Source organism: Pseudopipra pipra, chromosome 28 (genome assembly GCF_036250125.1).
Source record: "Pseudopipra pipra isolate bDixPip1 chromosome 28, bDixPip1.hap1, whole genome shotgun sequence".
Classification (NCBI taxonomy): domain Eukaryota; kingdom Metazoa; phylum Chordata; class Aves; order Passeriformes; family Pipridae; genus Pseudopipra; species Pseudopipra pipra.
Window position 1 is genome coordinate 5,306,108 of NC_087576.1, and position 19,435 is coordinate 5,325,542.

A 19,435-nucleotide genomic window follows, 5' to 3' on the forward strand; every position below is an offset into this window, starting at 1 on the left:
GATTGTTTCTGGACCTCACAAACACGGGCGGTTGGCCTCTGTCTGGCCCAGGACCTCATGGTGCCACGTGCTGCTGCCGGCTCATGTGAGCTGCAGGGGCTGTGACCCCTTCCTGAACTCCACAGGGATGTCAGAGCTGTCAGGGCTGGCAGGCACCAGTACATAACCCAATCCAGCTGCTTCCCATCAGCTTCAGCTGTGGGGCAGGCAGGCCCCCAGCAGCACCTCAGCATCCTCCCCATTGGACACCCTGACTGGGACAGCCAGTGCTGTCAGGAAACAGTGCCCAATATGGGAGAGCACAGCAGCTGAACGAGAAGCAAATCTCTGGCAGCTGCTCCTGTGCTCAGGCAGGACAGGCAGGGGAGGGCAGGCAGGGTGGGCAGGGGAGGTAAGGGAGGGCAGGCAGGACAGGCAGGTTGCTGCTCTGGCCTTGGCTCGCAGGGAAGGTGTTTCTGGCAGGGCTGACCAACTTGCTCTGCCTCTTGTCCCTCACTCCAGCTGATAATCTTCACTCCAAAGTCACTGCTGCGCCACCCTGAAGCCCGCTCAAGCTTTGACGACATGCTGCCAGGTACGAGCAGCACAGAGCTGCCTGTGTTCCCCCTACGCTGCTCCATGGGGTGAAGGGCAGGAGCCAGTGGCCTCGGGTAAAGTCCACCTGGCAGCAGCCTCTTCATGCTGAAGAGGGGCCAAGCAAGGCCATGGCCATCTCCCTGGCACACGGGAGCCACTCCTCATCAGGGCCAAGACTGGTACCCTGGCACCTGGGGAGACGTGGCTCAGTGACACTTCTTCCATTGGTAGCCACTGCCCTCTGGAATTTGGCAGCTCCAAGTGGCACAGAACCATAACGGTTTGTGCTGCGAGCTGACCGAGTACCAGCTGCTGGACTCTGCCTCTTGGGGTCCCAGGAGAGGCTGGTATGGGATTCAGGTGCAGCAGCTGCTGGCACTGTGCCATTGGCCACTGTGGCTTACAGCGCCCTTCTCTTCCTTGGCAGGCACCCACTTCCTCCGTGTCATCCCTGATAGTGGCCCCGCGGCCCAGAATCCTGAGCAGGTGAAGCGGGTGCTCTTCTGCACTGGCAAGGTGTACTATGACCTGACCCGGGAGCGCAAGGCCCGGCAGATGGAGGCCGACGTGGCCATCACCAGGGTGGAGCAGGTAAGCAGGGTCCTGCCATCTCTGTGCCCGTAGGCTGGGGGTGCTGCAGCCCCTGTGATGCTGCTCCATGTCCCTCATGATGCCAACTCTGTGTCCCCTGCAGCTCTCCCCGTTCCCCTTTGACCTCCTCCAGAAGGAAGCCCAGAAATACCCATCTGCTGAGCTGGTGTGGTGCCAGGAGGAGCACAAGAACCAGGGCTACTACGACTATGTCAAACCCCGGCTCCGCACCACCATCAACCGTGCCAAGCCCGTCTGGTAGGGATGCAGTGGGTGGTTGTGAGGCTGGGAGGAGTTTCGGGGGTGCAGATCCCTCTCACCCTCACCTTCTCCCTGGCAGGTATGCAGGGCGGGAGCCAGCGGCAGCCCCTGCCACCGGCAATAAAAAAACCCACCTGACGGAGCTGCAGCGGCTCCTTGACACGGCCTTCAACCTCGATGCCTTCAAAGACCTGGCCTGAGCCCCGGCGTGGCACAGCATGCTCCTCCATCTCTCCATCTGCTTGTCTGTCCCTTGCTCGCCTCCCCCACCCCTGGAACTACAGACCTTGTCAACCCCATGCTGGTGCCTGGAGTCCTTGTCTGCCTCGTGCCAGGGTGACACCGGTGCAGTCACCCTGGGAGTGAAAGGGGCTTAGGGCTGTCCTGCCACAGTGGGTGAGGCCCACACCCCCCTGGGACCTTAGGAAGAACTGATCCCTGAGACTCTTCTCTGGGTGTGTCCAGTGCAATGAGTCCAGTTCCTCCCAGTCTGGTGTCACACTTGCCCCTGCAGCTGCTGCCTCTTGGAGGAGCGATTTGGGGTGGCTGCCTGCCCTAAGGGCCCACGCAGGTGTGGGGGTGTTGTGCCCCTGCCTCAGTTTTGCCTGTCCCAGGGGAGCACCAACCCCTGACTCTGAGCCCCTGCACCCACAGGGCTGGTGTTGGGTGCTGTGTCCTCCCGTGGGAGGCCCTGGGGGGTGGGGGCAAGGGGGCTGACCTCAGCTAGGAGTCGCTGTCGGCGGCCCTAGAACCGGCCCCTCGGTGCCTGGCGGGTCCCTCAGCTGCAGGGTGGCGGCCGAGGGGTATGCGCGCCTCAAACCCCCGCACGCTCGAGGGTGCCGGCAGACGCGAATGCGGCCTCACGTGGGCTGCGTGGCCACGTGGGGTGACTGTGCTGTCACACACCGGGTCGCACATCGTGTCACCGCACTGTTCCTCGGCACGCGCGGCTCCGCGTCCCCCGCGCGCACTCCCGGTCACGCACGCGCGCGGCGCCGCAAGCGCGCGCTCCCCGCGGTCTCGCCGCCGCGATCACGGCGCCCGTCCCGCTGCCACACGCGTGTCGCCCCCGGCGCCCCGCACGCGGGGCCGCGCGCCGCATCACACGCGGCCACGCGCGACCCCTGCGCAGCCCGGGACCCCCACCCCAGCCCCGCCCTCGGCGCTCGGCTGCCCGCGCCTGGCGGGGCGGGGGCGGGGCCCGCATGCTGATGAGCGCGCGGCCCCATTGTGCGCGGCCCGGCTCCGTCCCCGGGCCCCGCCCCCCCCGCGGAGCCGCGGCCGCGCGCGGCCGAAGATCCCGCGCAGCCTCCGCGCGCGCCCCGCGCCGCCAGGGCCATCTTGGGCCGCCGCCGCGGTGAGAGCGGGAGCGCCGGGCGGGAGGACGGGGGGGGGGACGGGCGGGACTGGCCAGGCCCCCGCGGGCCGCCCCGCCGTGCCGGGGGTGGCGGGGGCGGTTGCCATGGCAATGGGAGGGGGCCCGGCCTCGGGGCCTGCGCTGCGGTGCTACCGGGGAAGGAGCGGGGGGGGGGGGGGGGGGGACGGGACACTGTCACTGCCGGCGAGGGGCACCCGGGGCCGGTGGCTCCGCGGTGGCGGCTGCCGGGAGCTGGGGCAGGCCCGGCGCGGGTGTCCCCTGTTTCCGCGTCGTCCCTTCCCTCGCGGCCATCCCATCTCAACCGCCCTCCCGCGGGGCCGGGAGGAACCGAAAGCGCTGGTGACCCCGCAGCCCCCCCGCCTCGCTGCCGGGCCCGGATGGAAATACCCCGAGCGGCGGGGGGCAGTGCCGCGGGGGGACTGCGTCCCTGCCCCGGGAAGTCCCCGCGGTTCCTCCCGCCCCCAGGCGCAGGGGAAGCCCGGTGCCCGCCGCCCCGGGGGGGGGGGGGTCTGGCGCCGTGGTGGCCGGCGCGGGGGGGCGGCCTGGAGCGGGGGCGGCGCGTGCCGGCCGGCGCCCCGGGCCAGACTGGGCCGGACGCCAAGTCCCGGCCGCGGAGGCTGGGGGGGTCGCGCAGGCTCCGGGCTGCACCCCCCCGGCCCCGGCCCCTCTGGAGGCGGCCGCCCCTCACCCGCCGCTCCACTGCCTCCCGCAGCCCCAGTGACAGACGGTGCCGCCGTTCCGCAGCGCCTGCCGCGGCCTCGGAAGACCCAGCCCGCACCCACCGATGAGCTCCATGAACCCCATGAAACCCTCGCTGCCGCCTGCGCCCCACGGGTGGGCGCCGGGGCAGCGTCCCTCCGTCCCCCCAGGCATCCATCCCCCCATGCATCCATCCGTTCCTCCATCCTCTCTGTTCTTCATCCCTCTGTTCCCTCCATCCCCCGGTTCCCTCTGTCCCTCCATCTCTCTGTCCTTCATCTTCATTAATTTGTTTTTCTTTCTAGTGATGGTTCATTTGCATACGAGGCTGTTCCTTGGCAACCAAGCACCAATCAGCCGCCGGGATCCCTCTCCGTGGTAACCACCGTCTGGGGTGTCAGCAACCCCTCCCAGAGTCAGGTACCTGCAGCACTCCCACCCCAGGGACCCCCAGCACTTGGGCGCCACTGCCCGTGCTTGACCCACTGCCTCCCACCTCATCCCCCAGGTTTTTGGCAGCCCCATGGGCCCTGGGGGGAGCAGCTCCAATACCCCGCTGCTGCCTGGCATGGCAGGCACCGGCTCGGGCATGAGCTCGCCACCATTCCTGCCGCAGCAGCCCTTCGCTGAGGGGGCACCAGGGAAGGGGTACATGCAGCCAGGTGTCTACGGCCGCAACGCCTACCCCAGCGGGCCAGGCTTTGCTGCCAGGTAAGGCCAGCCCTGTGCCCCCTGGCCTGGCACGTGCCCCGTTGCAGGGCCACCACATGCCCCTTCCTGCCTTTCTGCTCTCCAGCTACACCAGCGGCCCCAGCGGCCCTGGTGGGATTGGGCTCTCCTCACATGCTGGCCGGGCCCCCGCTGACTTCACCCAGGCAGCGGCTGCTGCCGCCGTGGCCGCTGCTGCTGCCACAGCCACGGCCACGGCCACAGCGACAGTGGCAGCGCTGCAAGAGAAGCAGAGCCAGGAGCTGAGCCAGTACAGCACAGTAAGAGCCTGGCTGTGGCAGAAACGGGCAGCTGACAGCTGCCCTGGCCCTGCCCTGACCTCCTTCTCTTCCCCACTGCAGATGGGCACAGGGCAGTCCTTTAGCAACCAGTTCCTGCCCCATGCTGGGCCCCGTGGCACCAGCATGAGCCCAGCTGGCATGGCAGGTGTCATGGCCCCCTCTGGCATTTCCCCTGTGAGCATGAGTCCGGTGCGGGCACCTGGCACCAGCTCCCTGTATGGTGGGCAACGAGTGCCCCAGCACGCCTACCCTGGTCCCCCCCCAAGCCAGCAGCTACCCCGCCAGAGCCTCAAGCGGGCATACTCCAACGAGGTGAGCACTGCGTCAATGAAGGCTGTGGCGTACCGGGACCCCATTTCCCACTGGTGCTGACCCCCTGGCCCTGCAGGGGTACCCAGCGCAGCAGTACCTCCAGGGCGGGCAGTATGCTGTGGCTGGTGCCCAGTATGCCCCCAGCGCCCCCCAGTCCTCCGCTCCGTCCCCCTCCTACCCCGGCCACAGGCTGCAGCAGGGCATGGGCCAGTACCTCTCCGCTTCAGGCAGTGCTGGACCCTATTACAAGGTACTGCAGAGGGCACGGTGGGCACGAGGTGGGGGTCCAGGTGTCTGTGGTCCCCCGGTGCCAGCCTCTGGGGACCCTCCTCCTCCCACAGTCTGCTGACCAGTTCAACGGGCAGAGCACCAGCTTCAGCACCTACAGCCAAGCAGCCGTCAACGGGGTGAGTCCGGCAGCAGGTGGGGTGGGGGCTGTGCCGGCCCGGCCGGGAGCTGAGGGTGCGCGGTGCCTCCGCAGCCGGGCCGGTTGCTGCCGGGGTACCCCAGCTCGCCGCTGGCCGGGAACCCCACACCACCCATGACGCCGGGCAGCGGCATCCCCACCTACACGTCCCCTGGTCAGGATGTCAAGTCACCCTTCCTGCCAGACATGAAGCCCAACATCACCCCCCTGCACCCATCCCCTTCAGGTAGGTGTCCCTGGTCAGGGGGACTGCCAGAGTGGGAAGGGGGGGACTTCACAGTGTGGGGCCCATTTCTGGCAGTATGGCCCCCCTTTAAAGTCAGGGTGGGAGGGGAGGGGTGTCAGCACAGGGGGCGTGGCCATTGCCAGGGTTTGGGGCCAGTGGAGGCAGGTGGTAGAGGCTTGCTGTGAGGGTGGGACTGAGTGGGGTGAGGGACTTCTTAAAAGGGTGTGGCCCCGGGGGGGCGGAGGGGGGAGGGAGGGTTGGCTTTATCAGGAGTGGTGGCTTTGGTGGGAGGGGCTCCTGTTCTGTGGGTGGGACCTCCTGGAATGGGAGGGGCTTGAATAGGGTGGGGTATCCTGGAGTGGGAGGGGCCTTCAATGGGATGGGCTCCTGCATGGGGTGGGAGGGGCCTCTGCTGTGGGGGTGGAGCCACTTTGGGTAGGAGGAGCTTCCTGCGTAGGGCTGTCTGTCCTGGGTGGATGAGACTGCTGAGGTGTGGGGGCTTCTTGCGAGTTGGATCCCCGTGCAGGGTGCGGGGAGTGGCTGGGGTGTGGCTGGGGCACAGGGGTTCCTGCTGACGGCACCCCGCAGGGCCAGCCCCCGGTGAGGAGCTGCGGCTGACCTTCCCGGTACGGGACGGCGTGGTGCTGGAGCCCTTCCGCCTGCAGCACAATCTGGCCGTCAGCAACCATGTCTTCCAGCTGCGTGACTCTGTCTACAAGACCCTCATGATGAGGTGCGGGCTGCAGGTGTGGTGTCACACAGCGCTGCTCAGGTGGTGCTGTGCGGCACCATGTGAGGCAGCGCTGGGCAGCACGGCTGGGCGCTGCATGGTGCCATGTGGCATGACAGTGTGTGGCCTGGTGTGGCTTGGCACAGCGTTGTGCTGCATCATGGTGTGATGTGTGGTTTGGTTCAGTGGTATTTGCCATGGTTTAAGGTAGTGCCACGGTGGCTCAGCATGTCGCTGCAGCGCATGGTGGCTTGGGGTGTGGCTTGGCATGGCACGGTGGGACATTGTGTGGCTTGGCACAGTGCAGTGCTATGGTGCTGTGGGGTTTGTCACAGTGCTGTATGACGTGGTGGCGCATGGTGTGGCTTGGCACAGCAAGGTTCTGCATGGTGCAGTGCAGCACCCAGTGCGGGTGACACCCAGTGTGGTGGCTCGCGTGCGAGCACGCCCTCTGCCCTCACACACTCTGCCTGCTCCCAGGCCTGACCTGGAACTGCAGTTCAAGTGCTACCACCACGAGGATCGGCAGATGAACACCAACTGGCCGGCCTCTGTGCAGGTGAGTGTCAATGCCACACCGCTCACCATTGAGCGCGGTGACAACAAGACCTCCCACAAGCCGCTCTACCTGAAGCACGTCTGCCAGCCCGGCCGGAACACCATCCAGATCACTGTCACCGCCTGCTGCTGTGTGAGTCACGGCCGGGTCCTGGGACTGGGAGGGTAACAGCTGGGGCTGCAACTCAGCCTCCCCATCTCTCCGCAGTCCCACCTGTTCGTCCTGCAGCTGGTGCACCGGCCCTCCGTACGCTCGGTGCTGCAGGGGCTCATCAAGAAGCGCCTACTTCCCGCTGAGCACTGCATCACCAAAAGTGAGCACCCAGGTCCTGGGGGCCGGGGGCTGCAGCACGGCAGGGGAACACCCTGGTCATGGGCCACAAGCAGGATGGGGGTGATGGGGCACTATTGCCCAGGTGCCACCAAAGTGCCACCCCATCCCATTGTCCCGGTTCTGACCCTTGGTGCCTCTTGTCCCCACCTCCCCAGTCAAACGCAACTTCAGCAGCGGGACCATCCCAGGGACCCCAGGGCCCAACGGTGAGGACGGTGTGGAGCAGACTGCCATCAAGGTGTCCCTCAAGTGCCCCATCACCTTCCGGAGGATCCAGCTCCCAGCCAGGGGTCATGATTGCCGGCACATACAGGTAGGGCTGGTGGTGGCAGGGTGGCAGGGAGGTGTTCCTCACCCAATATCCTGCCCTCGTCTGGCTCAGCTGCTGGTCTCCCCCACAGTGCTTCGACCTTGAGTCATATCTGCAGCTCAACTGTGAGAGGGGGACATGGCGGTGTCCTGTCTGCAAGTGAGTGGGGGCTGCAGTGGGGCCATGCCCTGGTGTCCCTGCCTGCAGGGGAGAGGGGGTATGTTTCCTGTCCTGGCGGGGGGAGGGTGGTTCCTGCCTTGCAGGGGGAAGTTCCTGCCAGGGTTCTCTGCCCTCACTCTGTCTGCACCCTGCCTGCAGTAAGACGGCCCTGCTGGAGGGCCTGGAGGTGGACCAGTACATGCTGGGCATCCTGATATACATCCAGAAGTAAGTGCCCTTGCTCTGACTGTCCATCCATCCATCCATCCATGCCTGGCCCTATGCCATCACTGGGGGGGCTGTGCAGCAGATGTCCCAACCTCACCTTCCCTGCCCTCCTGCTGCCCTCAGTTCGGAACATGAAGAGATCACCATTGACCCGACCTGCAGCTGGAAACCCGTCCCAATCAAACCCGACATCCACGTAAAGGAGGAACCGGAGGGGCCGGTGCTGAAGCGGTGCCGGACACTCAGTCCTACTCACATGGTGCTACCCAACATCATGGAGATGATTGCAGCCTTGGGGCCCAGCTCTGTGCCCTTCCCGGCACTGTCACAGCCTCCGGCAGGGGCTGCTGCTGACTACAGCACCCCGGGTATGGGGAGACCCATGGGGGACAGGACTGGACCCTGCCCCTGTGTGTTTGTGTCCCAATTGCCCCATTTCCTCTCATAGGTTCCAGCTTTCCAGGACCTGGGGGCTTCCCAGAGCCTTTCCCTCCCCCTGGCGCCTCTGGCACCCCAACGCTGAGTGACTTCACACCAGGCCCCCCCTCCATCTCCTACCAGCCCAACATCCCTGGCGGCCTCCTGGCCCCTGAGAAACCCTCTGTGCCCCCTCTGCCCACACAGGTCAGCTGGGCTGCGAGTGGGGCGGCTATGCCCAAGGCCCCTACATCTCACTGGGAGCACTGGGGGTCCCAGTGAAGGGAGGGTCTTATGGCCGTGCTCTCTTCCCCCTCCTCCGCAGCTTCCCCCATCGGGACGGATGGAGCCATCCCACCCCCCGGTGCAGCCAGGGCTGCACAGCACCCCCTCAGGCATCCAGCCAGCCCCCATGCTGCACCCTCGGAGCGCAGTGGCACGGCCTCCTCTGGGTCCCGCAGCCCATGCTGCTGATCTCGCCTTCCCCCCTGCACCCGGCATGGCCACGGCAGGAGATGGCTCGGAGCCTGCCCTCGACGTGAGTACCGGGGGGAGCAGCCAGGGGTCCCACTGCTGGCTTGGGACCCCAGCTGCTGTGGGGAGGTGGGCAGAAGCTGTGGGGGGCCAATCATCACACACTGCTGCCCCCAGCTTCTGCCTGAGCTGACGAATCCCGATGAGCTGCTCTCCTACCTGGGGCCCCCCGACCTCCCCAGCAGCAGCAATGATGACCTCCTCTCCCTCTTCGAGAATAACTGAGCCATCCTTGCCCCCGCCGGGGCTGGGGGGCAGCACTGCGTGCCCCTGCCCACCGCAGAGCTGGGATGCCCCACTATGGGGGCTTTCTCAAAGGGCTGCGATGGAACAGATGGGCTGAGCCCCCCCCAGAAGCACAAGGCTGTACATAGTGTAGAAACACTACTGCTCCCCCCCCCCCCCCGCCCTCGATACCTCCCCGTATTTAAAGGCAAGTGCGTCACTGCGGGGCTGCCCGTGCCCCCATATCAATGTGCAAATGCTGCTGCCCCTCGTACTGCATGGGCCTGGTGTGGGTTGAGGGGCTCAGCCCCTGCTGCCCCCAAGCCCAGTTGCCCTGTACATTCCCGATGGCTATTAAAGAATCCTGCAGGGTCATATGTGCCCTGTCCTTTGTCATCTCGCTGTGGGTCTGGCCCCAGGACCCCTCCTCGAGCAGGGAAGGGGGATCCCTACCCCTTTCCGGGCAGAGAGGGTGAGGGGTGTCCCGGGTGGTGGTGGGATCATGCCCCCTCCCCGGGCAGGGAGGTGGGGGGGTCCCTCGGTGGCAGGGGAATTCCGCCCCCTCCTCGGGCAGCGGCAGCCCAGGCGGGCCGTGAACCGGGCCTGTGGCGTCAATCATTAACCGGGGCCGGGCGGGCGATGCTGCAGTCCCGCGGCGGAGGGGGAAAATCGGGGGTTTTCCCAGGGCGGGCGAAGGGCTGCCCGTACTGCAGGGCTGGTGCTGCCGCATCCCCGCCGCCCCCGGTCCTGCCGCGTACGGCGGCCCGACCCCGCACCTCGCCCCCCAGTTCCCCGCACCGCGCATGCGCGCCGCGCCCTGCCCAGCGCCGGCCCGCGGCCCCCGCCCCACCCGCGCTTTTTTCCCTCCTTTCCCCCCCTTTTCAAACGCGGCGCCGCTGATTGGCCAGCTGCGCTGCCACTCCGCCACTCCGCCAGCGCCCGTTGGCCGGCGCCGCGGGAGAGGCGGGCCCTTCTCGGCCCTATATAAGGGGCGGCGGGGCGCCAAGCTCCTTCTGCTGCGCCGCGCTCGCCGCACGGACTAGTCTCTCGTGCCTCGCTCCTGCCTCGCTCCTGCCTCGCTATGGCCAACCCCGTCGTCTTCTTCGACATCGCCGCCAACGGCGAGCCCCTGGGCCGCGTCACCTTCGAGGTAGGCGCGGGGGGGGGTGGGGGGCACCGCCGCCATTTCCTCGCCGGGACGCGTGGGGCCGGCGGGCGGTGGGTGCGCGTGCGCGGCGGGGGCGCGTCCCACTGGCCGCGGGGCTGCGCGGCCCCGGCCTGGAGAGGCGAACAAAGGGCCCCACCGGGCCCACCGCGGGCTCACAGCGCCGCGAGACGCGGCCCGACTCGCCCGGGGAACGGCGGTGTTCTGCGGTGCCAGCGCAGGGCGCACCGTCGCCCGGGGGACCCCTCTGCCCCCTTCGTCACCGCCGCGCTCGGTACCGCCGTTTCCCCCTTCCCGCCGGGCCCCGCTGGCCCTCGCCGCCGGCCGCCTTCCCGCCGCGCCGCCGCGGCTCCGCCCCGCCCCGGGGCCGGGGGGGCGCGGCCGCTCCCCCCACTGCGGGTCGGGGCCGTGGCTGCCGCGCCGCCATTTTATCACGGGGCTCCCGGGGCACCGGGATGAGCCGCGTCGAACCCCTGGGCGATGCTTCTCGGGTCTGAGGATGCTGGCGGAGAGCGGCGGCAACCCGATCGCCACGGGACTGTCGCTGGAGGGCGAAGCATTTGTCGCCCCGCCCGGGGCGCGGAGCATCCGTGGCACGGCCGGGCCGGCTTCAGGCGCCGTGGCTGCTGCAGAGCCGAGGCTGTGTGCCCGCACGGGTGGTGCATCCTGCCCAAAATCCCCCCGGAGCCCTGGGAGGCGACGCGCGCCCCGCCCGGGAAGGCTCCAGGCATATTAATTTAATCCAGGCCAGCGAAGCGAACGTTCGTTGGTGACATGTGAAGTGCGATGGTTTTGAGTTGGAGCTCCCACACATCAGCGTCAGGCAGGGAGGGCTCTGCAGCTCCGGGCACGGCTAGGATCCACCTCCCGGCAGCGGGTCCCCGCAGTCTGGGGGTGGCCCTGGGGAGCGGGGGACAGTGGTCAGTCACCACCCTAGCCTGACAGATGTCTTTCCTTTCTTTGCAGCTGTTCGCAGACAAGGTCCCCAAGACAGCAGGTTGGTAAAGCAGCTCTGGCCACACTGCAGCTGCACCAAAACCAAGTTGTGTTCTGAATTCTGAACAAAACAGGCTATTCATGGTGATTTTTTTCTTCCTTTGCAGAAAACTTCCGTGCCCTGAGTACTGGTGAGAAGGGATTTGGCTACAAGGGGTCCTGCTTCCACAGGATCATTCCTGGGTTCATGTGCCAGGTGCGTGGCATTCCCACCGCAGTGGGGAGGTGGGTGGGTGGGTGAGGTGGTGTGTCACTCATGTGGGTTTTAGAGTTGGATTCTGGAAGATTTGGGGTGAGAGGGCAGCTCTGCCTCCTGCCTGCAGTGTGCGGAGGGGCCACTGCTCCCGATTCCGGGGTGCTCTCCTGCACCTGTGACCTGAAATGCCAGTCTCTTCACAGGGTGGCGACTTCACACGCCACAATGGCACTGGAGGCAAATCCATCTACGGGGAGAAGTTCCCTGATGAGAACTTCATCCTGAAGCACACAGGCCCTGGCATCCTGTCAATGGCCAACGCTGGCCCCAACACAAACGGTTCCCAGTTTTTCATCTGCACTGCCAAGACTGAGTGGTGAGTCGGACACTGTGGGAGGACAGGCTTGGGAGTCCCCAGCTGGGAAGTGTCCTGTGGGGACATCGGGGGCCAGCTGTGACTGGTGTTTCTCCGCAGGTTGGATGGAAAGCACGTCGTCTTTGGCCGTGTCAAGGAGGGGATGAATGTGGTGGAGGCCATGGAGCGCTGTGGCTCCAAGGATGGCAAAACGAGCAAGAAGATCACCATCACCGACTGTGGGCAGCTCTCGTAGACCCTCTTCTCGCCAACTGACCATTCCTCGGGCAGCCTGGGCGCTGTGCCCTGCTGCAGCTCACCCGCTCCTGCCCCGTTCCCGACGTACTGCTGCGTTTCTACTGGGTCTTGGCCCCACATACACGGTCCCACTGGGCCACAGTTACCTTTGAGTCTAAATAAAACGAGTTAACCCACAGCAGCCCCCTTCCGTCCCCCAGCTGGAGCAGGCAGGGGGTGGGGCTGGTGGGAAAGGAAGGAGGGGGTACCAGCTGGTCCTGGCACTGAGCTGATCTGTGGGGGTCCTCAGTGCTGCATCTAGGAAAGGGCCCCCCTTCCCTCCTCTACCCACTGCTGTGGGACTGCAGTAAGTATGGGGACAGGTGGTGACCCCTACCTTTGGGTTCCTTGTGGGTCTCTGTCAGCCGGTGACCTTGGGCACAGCTGATGTTTGCTATGCTGTGAAGATGGGACTCCCAATGGCTCCAGTAAGAAGAGTTTCAGGCTGGGAGGATCCCAGTGCTCCCTACTACAGCAACCCAGTTAGGGGGTGGCTCTCTGAGATCCCCAGTGGTCCCTGTTGTGGGGGTCATAGTGATCCCAGTTTGGGGGTGCCCAGCTCTGATAAGATCCCATGTTTGGCATAGTCTCAGTTTGCAGTGGGGTGATAAGTGCTCCTGATTCATGCCTGGGTGCCCAGTTCCTGAGTGATCCTGGAGCTTCCAGTTTAAAGGATGTATGGATGGGAGTAGACTAGTATCCTGTGGGCCCAGCAAGGGGAGGTCTGCCCCTTTGTCCCACTTTCACCCACAGTACCTGAAGGGCACTGCTGCTCCTCCCACCCCTTCCTGCACATGGAACTACACCACAGCAACCCCCACGGGGTCTGCCTTGGAGCGAGGCCTTGATGTGTATGAGGTGACCCCAGTGCTGGCAATGCAGCGCACAGTGCGAGGGGAAGGTGAAACTGGCAGCAGCTTCTGCCCCATTACCCTCTGGCCGGCAGCCACTGGGGTTGGGCGGCTTCAGAGGGGCCTGGGGTTGCAGACAGGCCAGGGCGCGGCAAGGCCTTTCCACGGCACACCGGGACAGCACAAGGGAAGGTTTTTTGCGCTATACTGAGGCACTGCCGCCATTCCATGCAGCACGAAGGGGGTGGGAGCTCTGGGGTGCTGCAGCAGGCCGGGACACACACACACACACACACACACACACACACACACACACACACACGGGACATGGGCTCTGCTGTGACTCCATGGCTAGTGCCCAGTGCTTCCCTCCAGCCCCAGCCCTGTGAGGCTCTGGGCCCTTGGTCTCCCCCGTGGACCCCGGCACCCCCTTGGGGACACTCCAGCCCGGTTGAAGGCTCCCTGCAGCTCCTGCTCCACACCAGTGTCAAGTCCCACAGGGGAGGACACCCGTCTCTTGCCCCCACTATGCTTCCCTACACCTAGGACAGGCTCCCGGCATGACCACACTGGCGCTCCCTGGGAAGAGGAATGTGAACTTCATGGAGCTCAACCTCCCCAGCAGCAAGACCAAAAGTGACCTCTGGCCTGTGGCAGCCAGTCATGGCCATTGGGTCCACATTTAGCCGCAGTTCGTCTGCTCCTGGCGTTTTCTTTGCGAGGTGAACAGCTCTCCTCCAGATGGAGAGTCTACTCACAGCTCTGAGAGGAAAGAATGTTGAGCAGCAGCATTAAATGCAAGCATGCTGTGATGGGTTGATGAAGGGAGATTTGTGCTGCAGAACTTCCTAAAGATCATTCCTCCAAAGAGGAAGACACAGGTGACTAGCAAATGCCGACACAGGTAGAAAGACAAGTTACACCAAGCTAAACCAGAACGCTGCTCAGGCCATCAGCTGAGGGTTTCCGGCCCTGACCAATGACCTGAGACCGGGACAAAGCACTGCAGTGTGCCAAATATGCCCAGAAATTGAAGTTGTTTGGCCGAGACCATAGAATGGCCTTCAGCATAAATGGAGGTGAACACAGAGCACTGTTTCCTCCTCAGCCTGCAGCTCACCTTCCTTCTTCTGCCTGCCCCAGTCCTCAATCTCAACCTTGTACTAATGTCGCCAGCAATAGCATTGCACCACCCCATGCACTGTCCAGTATTTGCATCCCACACCTCACACAAGAACTGGTGAGTTCCTGGGTTTGCTGCCGTTTCAACCCAGATAATTGTGCTGCTGCTCTGTGTTTGTCATTCTGCCATTAGTCTGAAACCACTGATTGACCCCTGGAGCTGTCCATGAGTGGGTTCTGTTCGTACAGGGTCTGCAGGGTGCTGGACTGGTCCTGCAGAACCCAGGGGGTAGAGGCGAATGAGAGGGGTGCCTGCCTAAGCTGGGTAGGGTCAGTTCCCAAGTGCTCTGGGGGGGATGGACTGGTTTTCCAGGCACAAGTAACAACTACTGGTTTGTGGTCCCCCTCTTAGGGGATTTGGGGCAGGCAGCCCAGCTGTTCTGGTGGTTTGCACCTTCTCTATCCTCCCTTGAGTGAAAGGGTGCCTGCTGTTTGTAGCTGAGAGGCTGGTCCATATGGGTGGGAGTAGGACATTCCTCTCTGAAATGCTGGAACTCCCAGGGCAGTTTCTCCACAGGGAAGATGAAGGAGGAAGAGAGATTGTCTTCATGCTCCTGGAGCTGATGAGCCACTTCATCCACCATGGCTGCCACTTTGTCTCTCCAGGCCATCACTGCCAATGAGCTGGGAAATGAGAGTGGTGGCTCCATACGAAGTTCTTCCACGTGGGTCACGTGCACTGAGCTTCGTCTGGCTCTGTGGGTAACTGTGTGTTGTTCGTGTCATCATAAACCGTGTTGAGCATGGCCAGTTCCTTCAGGTACTGGATACCTCTCTCCATCGTGGTCCACTTGCCTGGGCAACATAACAACATCTCCCCCGTAGGAATACCTTTTCTTCACTCTTGGCAGGAGTTGCCTTCAGAGGATGAGGGCCTGTGTCCCTCTTCCTTGTTAATGCCTTGTTAATTGCCTTGTTAATTGCCTTGTTAATGCCCCCTTCCCTAGAAAGCAATCCCAGCTGCTTGGCTTCCCTAGTTTCTAATTCCATGATACTAACCCAGTTATTCCAGCATTGGAGCAGCCAGGTGATAATGAACCCACCTGGATGACAGCTGAAATATTTTCACATATCCCACAGCTCACGCAGGAACAGGGATTGAGTGGTAACCTCTTGGTCTGCCTCTTCCTCCTGTTCCTGTGGTAACCCTGCTTTGGACTCCTTGTCCTCCTTTCCTAAATGAGCTGACATGCATGCCCATTTCTTCTTGTGTCTGGGGGTGACTTGTCCCAGCATTGGCTGGGGCTCTGGTTCAGCTGCAGGGTCTGTTGCGTGGGCTGGAGCAGCCACAGGGCTTATCCAGGCTCATCCCCAGCATAGGCAGCAGGGCAGGGAGGGGATTCTGACCCTCTGCTCTGGGGAGACCTTACTGCAGCTTTTCAGTACTTAAAGGGGCTTATAAGGAAGATGGGGACAAACTTTTTAGCAGGTCCTGTCGTGATAGGACAAAAGGTGATGGTTTTAAACTGAAAGAAGGGAGATTCAGACTAGATACAAGGAAGAAATTTTTTACACTGAGAGTGGAGAAACATACAGGTTGCCCAGAGAAGCTGTGGCTGCCCCCATCCTTAGAAGTACTCAAGGCCAGGTTGGATGGGGCTTGGAGCAACCTGTTCCAGTGGAAGGTGTCTCAGCATCCTGGGACAGTCTCATCCCAGCACTTTGCGCAGCTGCTTCTCTGCCCCAGGGACAGCAGTGCCGTCTGGGCCATTGTGGGGGCTCGCTCATTCCCCTGACACCAAATCCTGCTGTATCAGGAGTGGAGACCCACCAGCATCTGCCTGGAAGATGAAGCTCTTGGGCAGCCCTGCCCAGGACTTGCTGCCTGCAAATTCACTTGGATAAGGAAAATTCTCATGCTTCCAGAGTTCGCAGATGAAAGGGAGGTTTTGGCTCTGTGTCTGTGTGTGTCTCATTATCAGGGAGATGCTGTGCCTGCTGGAAAGGAGCTGCATTTTTCTAGACCACCTGCCTGTGTCCCTTGGGGAGGGCAAACGAAGACAGTGTGTTCACCCACAGTGAGAGCAGGACAAGAGTCACTGTTCTAGTGACTCGAACTGCTCCAGAGGTAGCAGAGTTTTTCTCCATCGCAGATCAGCTGAGCCAGCGCCATCTTCAGGAGTTGTAGGAGAGCCGAGGAGTTGCGGGATGGCCTCTCTCTGGGCACGTCCAGCACCAGCAGGGACTTGTGCTCTCTAGGCGTCATTGCCAAAGGGACAAACAAACTCAGATCCTTTAACTTAACAGCCCCCTATTCCCCTCCAGTACCTAGGGGATCCCTAGGTCCCCAAAGTAGCAGTGGGATCCCCAGCCCTCCAATGGCATCAGTGTGTCCCCCCTGCTTCAATTCCCAAGGGATCCCCAGACCCAGCTGCATCAGTGGCCCCCCTGGCTGTGCTGCAGTACCCTAGGGACCCCCAGCCCCCCAAGAGTGGCAGTGGGACCCTTACCCCACTGAGGCATTTCCCTGGCACCCGCAGCCCCACTGCAGGCAGTGGTGGGGACACTTCTGGACCTGGCCCTGGGTTGTCTCAGCACCTTGTCCCTGTGAGGCACAGCACCCCCCCAGCCCATGTGCTGGGTGAACTGCAGCAGCAGGTTTGGGTCCATGGCCACCCCACCATCACCCTGGGGAGGGACCCCCAGCTCCACACGCAGCCTGGTGGGACAGGCCTCCATGACCTCTGTGGTGCGCAAGTCCTGCCCCCTAAGAGTGGGAGGGTGCCTCGGGGGGTGACAGGCATCCAATTCCCCTCCTCTCCCAGACCTGGGGGGGGTGATGGAGTGCTTCAGGCCCTCGCTGCTGGGCAGCTCCCCTGGCTTGGGCTCCCCACCCCGGCACTGTCACTAATGTTCCACGGCCCCGCTCTCTACTTCCGCTCCATTCTCATCCCCTTCCCCTATGTCCCCCACATCCCTGGCCTCCCCCTCCCCATGTTCCCCATCACCCCCATGTCCCCTTTGTCCCCAGCCACCCCTTCCCCCTTCCTCCCACTCTCCCCATGTACCCCGTCTTCCCCCATCCTCCCCATCCCCCTGTGTCCCGGCTCAGTCCTGCCCCCGTTCCCGATTCTGCGTCCCCGGGGGGGCTGCAGTTCCCACTCCGAACCTCCGGGTGGCGCCGGAGCTCCGCCGCCGCTGTAGCTGTTTAGGGGCTCTGGGGGGGAGCCATCAGGACCCATCAGGCTTCGTGGACTGACAGGGATCCAGCTGGAGCAGATTCCGCACAAGTTCAGGGTCGACTGGGAGCTGATAATTCTCACAGCTCAGGGCACTGGGACCCTCTTAGTCTGCCATCCGTGTTGAAGACAGAGGCAAAGAAAAAATTAAACATCCCTGCCTTGCCTCTGTCCCTGTTTGTGGGGTGACCAGACTCATCCTGGAACAGGAATATGTAATTTCTGTGCTGGCTTTTGCTACTGATGTATTTTAAAAAGCCCTTTTTGTCATCCTGCACAGTATTGGCAACTTCAGCTCCAGCTGAGCTTTGGCCACATGAATTTTCTCCCCACAGCGGTGAGCAGTTTCTCTGTTGTCATCCCACATCACCTGACCTCGCTCCCCTTGGGCATACAGCTTCCTTTCTTTGCCTTTGCTCCAGAAGTTGTGATGGGTTTGCCTTCTTCCAGAATAAGATCCCTGCTTAGGAGGTCCCGCTCAGCCAAGATTTCTGCTGCACCTGCTTGACTTCTGACATTTGGGAATTGCTGCTCCTGTGTCCTTAGAAGGTGATGACTAAAAAGTGGCCAGCACTGATGGACTCCAGCACCCTCAGAAACGTTTTCCTAGTTCCCTGAGCAGCCTGAAGTCTGCTCTCCTCATATCCAGGGTTGAAATTTTGTGGCACTTTTCCTGGTGTCACCAGAGATTTTAAACTTGGTGGCTTCATGATTGCTGTGGCCACAATGGCTTCTAAGTGCCACTTCACCCATGAGACCCTTTCTGGTAACAAGGAACAAATCCTGGAGGGCACCTCTGCAAGTCAGCTCCGTGAGTACCTGTACAACAAGGTCATTGTCCAGGGACTTTAGGAATCCTCTGGACCTATTTGTGCCAGCTGTGTGGTGTTCCCAGTTTAACATCTGGAAAGGTGAAGTCTCCCATAAGGACAAAGGCAGTTGATTTGGAGGTGTCATTCAATGGTCTCATCATTGGGTGGTCTATAGTAGACTCCCACAGTGACACCTGCATTATTTGTTTGTCCCTTAATCCTTACCCAGGACATCCCAACCCCTCTAATCCATACACCACCTCCCCCTACTCTCCTGCCCTGCCTTCCCCTCCCAGAGGAACTTGGGCAAGAAAACTGTTGCAAGAGGGGAAAAAGACTTTGCAGCCCCAAACTCCTCCGGTCAGCTCTCTGAGCAGCTTTGCATCTCCTGGAGACAGGTCAGTGCCTGATATCTCCCTGAGACTCCTAGCCATCTCTGGAGGAAGTCTCAGAAGGAACCAAAAAGGCTGAAAAGAGAGAAATAAACAGAGAAAGGTTTGGGTTTGAAGGGACTTTCGAAGATCGTTTGGTCTACCCTTCCACCTGCCACCAGGCACTACACCTTCCACTATCCCAGGTTGCTCCAAGCCCTGTCCAACCTGGCCTTGAAAACTTTCAGGAATGTGGCAGCCACAGCTTCTTTGAGCAACCTGTGCCAGGGCCTCACCACCCTCACCATAAAACATTTCTTCCTTATGTCCGATCTTACCCTGCTCTCTGGCAGTGTACAGCCCTCACCCATGGTCTTGGCACTGCAGACCATGGTAAAAAGTCTCTCTGTGCCTTTCCCATAAGCCCCTTTGTACACTGAAAGGTCACAAAAAGGTCTCTCAGAGCCTTCTCTACTCTGGACTGCACACCCCTAGATTTCTTTGGGTTCCTGCACAGGAGAGAGGCTCCAGCCCTGGGATCATTTTCAAGGCCTCCTCTGGACCTGCTCTGACAGGTCCAGGTCTTATTTGCACTGAGGCCCCCAGAGCTGGATGTGGGCTCCAGGTGGGATCTCCAGAGAATGGAATAGAGAGGGAGAATCCCTTCCCATCTAAAACTCAGCACCATATGGGCCACTAGGAAGAAAATTCAGTCCCTCCCTGACTAAACCAGAACTAAGGGTCTCTGTCATGGTTAGCAGCAGCTATGTGCTTAGTTCTGACTTTACATTGTGTGGTGGATTTGGTGGGCACACACCAGAGGTGCTGAGGCTGGTCCCCCGTCCCCTCCCAGGTTATTGTTTGGCTCTGTCATGATATATGGCTTGTATGTGTGTGCTCTTTAGGATAAACCCTTTGCTCCCAAGAGCACACAACCACGGCTCCCCTGACCTACCTCTTCACTGCATCAGCATCTCCTTCTTCCATGTCATGCCATCTACTGCAATTCCTTTCCCCTCCCACCTCTGTGACAGCCACTTCCTCTGGACACTCCCT

The 19,435-nt window shown here is 62.3% G+C and overlaps 3 protein-coding genes across 9 annotated transcripts in view; all 3 read left to right on the plus strand.

The window, feature by feature from the left end:
• The window catches only part of OGDH (oxoglutarate dehydrogenase), a 32,702-nt gene extending 30,975 nt beyond the window's left edge, over window positions 1–1,727 (plus strand). For all 4 annotated transcript variants that reach the window (XM_064638192.1, XM_064638194.1, XM_064638191.1 and 1 more), the window contains 4 exons: window positions 502–574; window positions 1,004–1,167; window positions 1,271–1,425; window positions 1,508–1,727. In XM_064638192.1, coding sequence (XP_064494262.1) covers window positions 502–574; window positions 1,004–1,167; window positions 1,271–1,425; window positions 1,508–1,628 — 513 coding nt within the window. In that variant the 3' untranslated portion in view covers window positions 1,629–1,727. The remainder of the gene's footprint in view (window positions 1–501; window positions 575–1,003; window positions 1,168–1,270; window positions 1,426–1,507) is intronic.
• An 891-nt stretch (window positions 1,728–2,618) lies between these two features.
• ZMIZ2 (zinc finger MIZ-type containing 2) lies at window positions 2,619–9,350 on the plus strand. Of its 4 annotated transcripts, XM_064638196.1 has the most exons (19): window positions 2,679–2,785; window positions 3,519–3,640; window positions 3,811–3,925; window positions 4,014–4,216; window positions 4,302–4,494; window positions 4,576–4,827; window positions 4,904–5,077; window positions 5,169–5,234; window positions 5,309–5,480; window positions 6,069–6,213; window positions 6,691–6,901; window positions 6,977–7,082; window positions 7,258–7,415; window positions 7,504–7,571; window positions 7,731–7,799; window positions 7,923–8,167; window positions 8,248–8,423; window positions 8,542–8,754; window positions 8,868–9,350. In XM_064638196.1, exons 2-19 carry the CDS (start codon window positions 3,591–3,593, stop codon window positions 8,973–8,975), a joined length of 2,724 nt encoding a protein of 907 aa, XP_064494266.1. In that variant the 5' UTR covers window positions 2,679–2,785; window positions 3,519–3,590; the 3' UTR covers window positions 8,976–9,350. The 4 variants fall into 4 exon arrangements, 3 of the variants coding, with proteins under 3 accessions (XP_064494267.1, XP_064494266.1, XP_064494265.1); XM_064638195.1 differs by lacking the exon at window positions 2,679–2,785 and having other exon boundaries at window positions 3,379–3,640; XR_010425506.1 differs by lacking the exons at window positions 3,519–3,640; window positions 8,248–8,423 and having other exon boundaries at window positions 2,619–2,785.
• A 627-nt stretch (window positions 9,351–9,977) lies between these two features.
• PPIA (peptidylprolyl isomerase A) lies at window positions 9,978–12,123 on the plus strand. The gene is made up of 5 exons (XM_064638212.1): window positions 9,978–10,125; window positions 11,107–11,137; window positions 11,244–11,332; window positions 11,536–11,708; window positions 11,808–12,123. Exons 1-5 carry the CDS (start codon window positions 10,057–10,059, stop codon window positions 11,941–11,943), a joined length of 498 nt encoding a protein of 165 aa, XP_064494282.1. The 5' UTR covers window positions 9,978–10,056; the 3' UTR covers window positions 11,944–12,123.
• The last annotated feature ends 7,312 nt before the right edge of the window (window positions 12,124–19,435 follow it).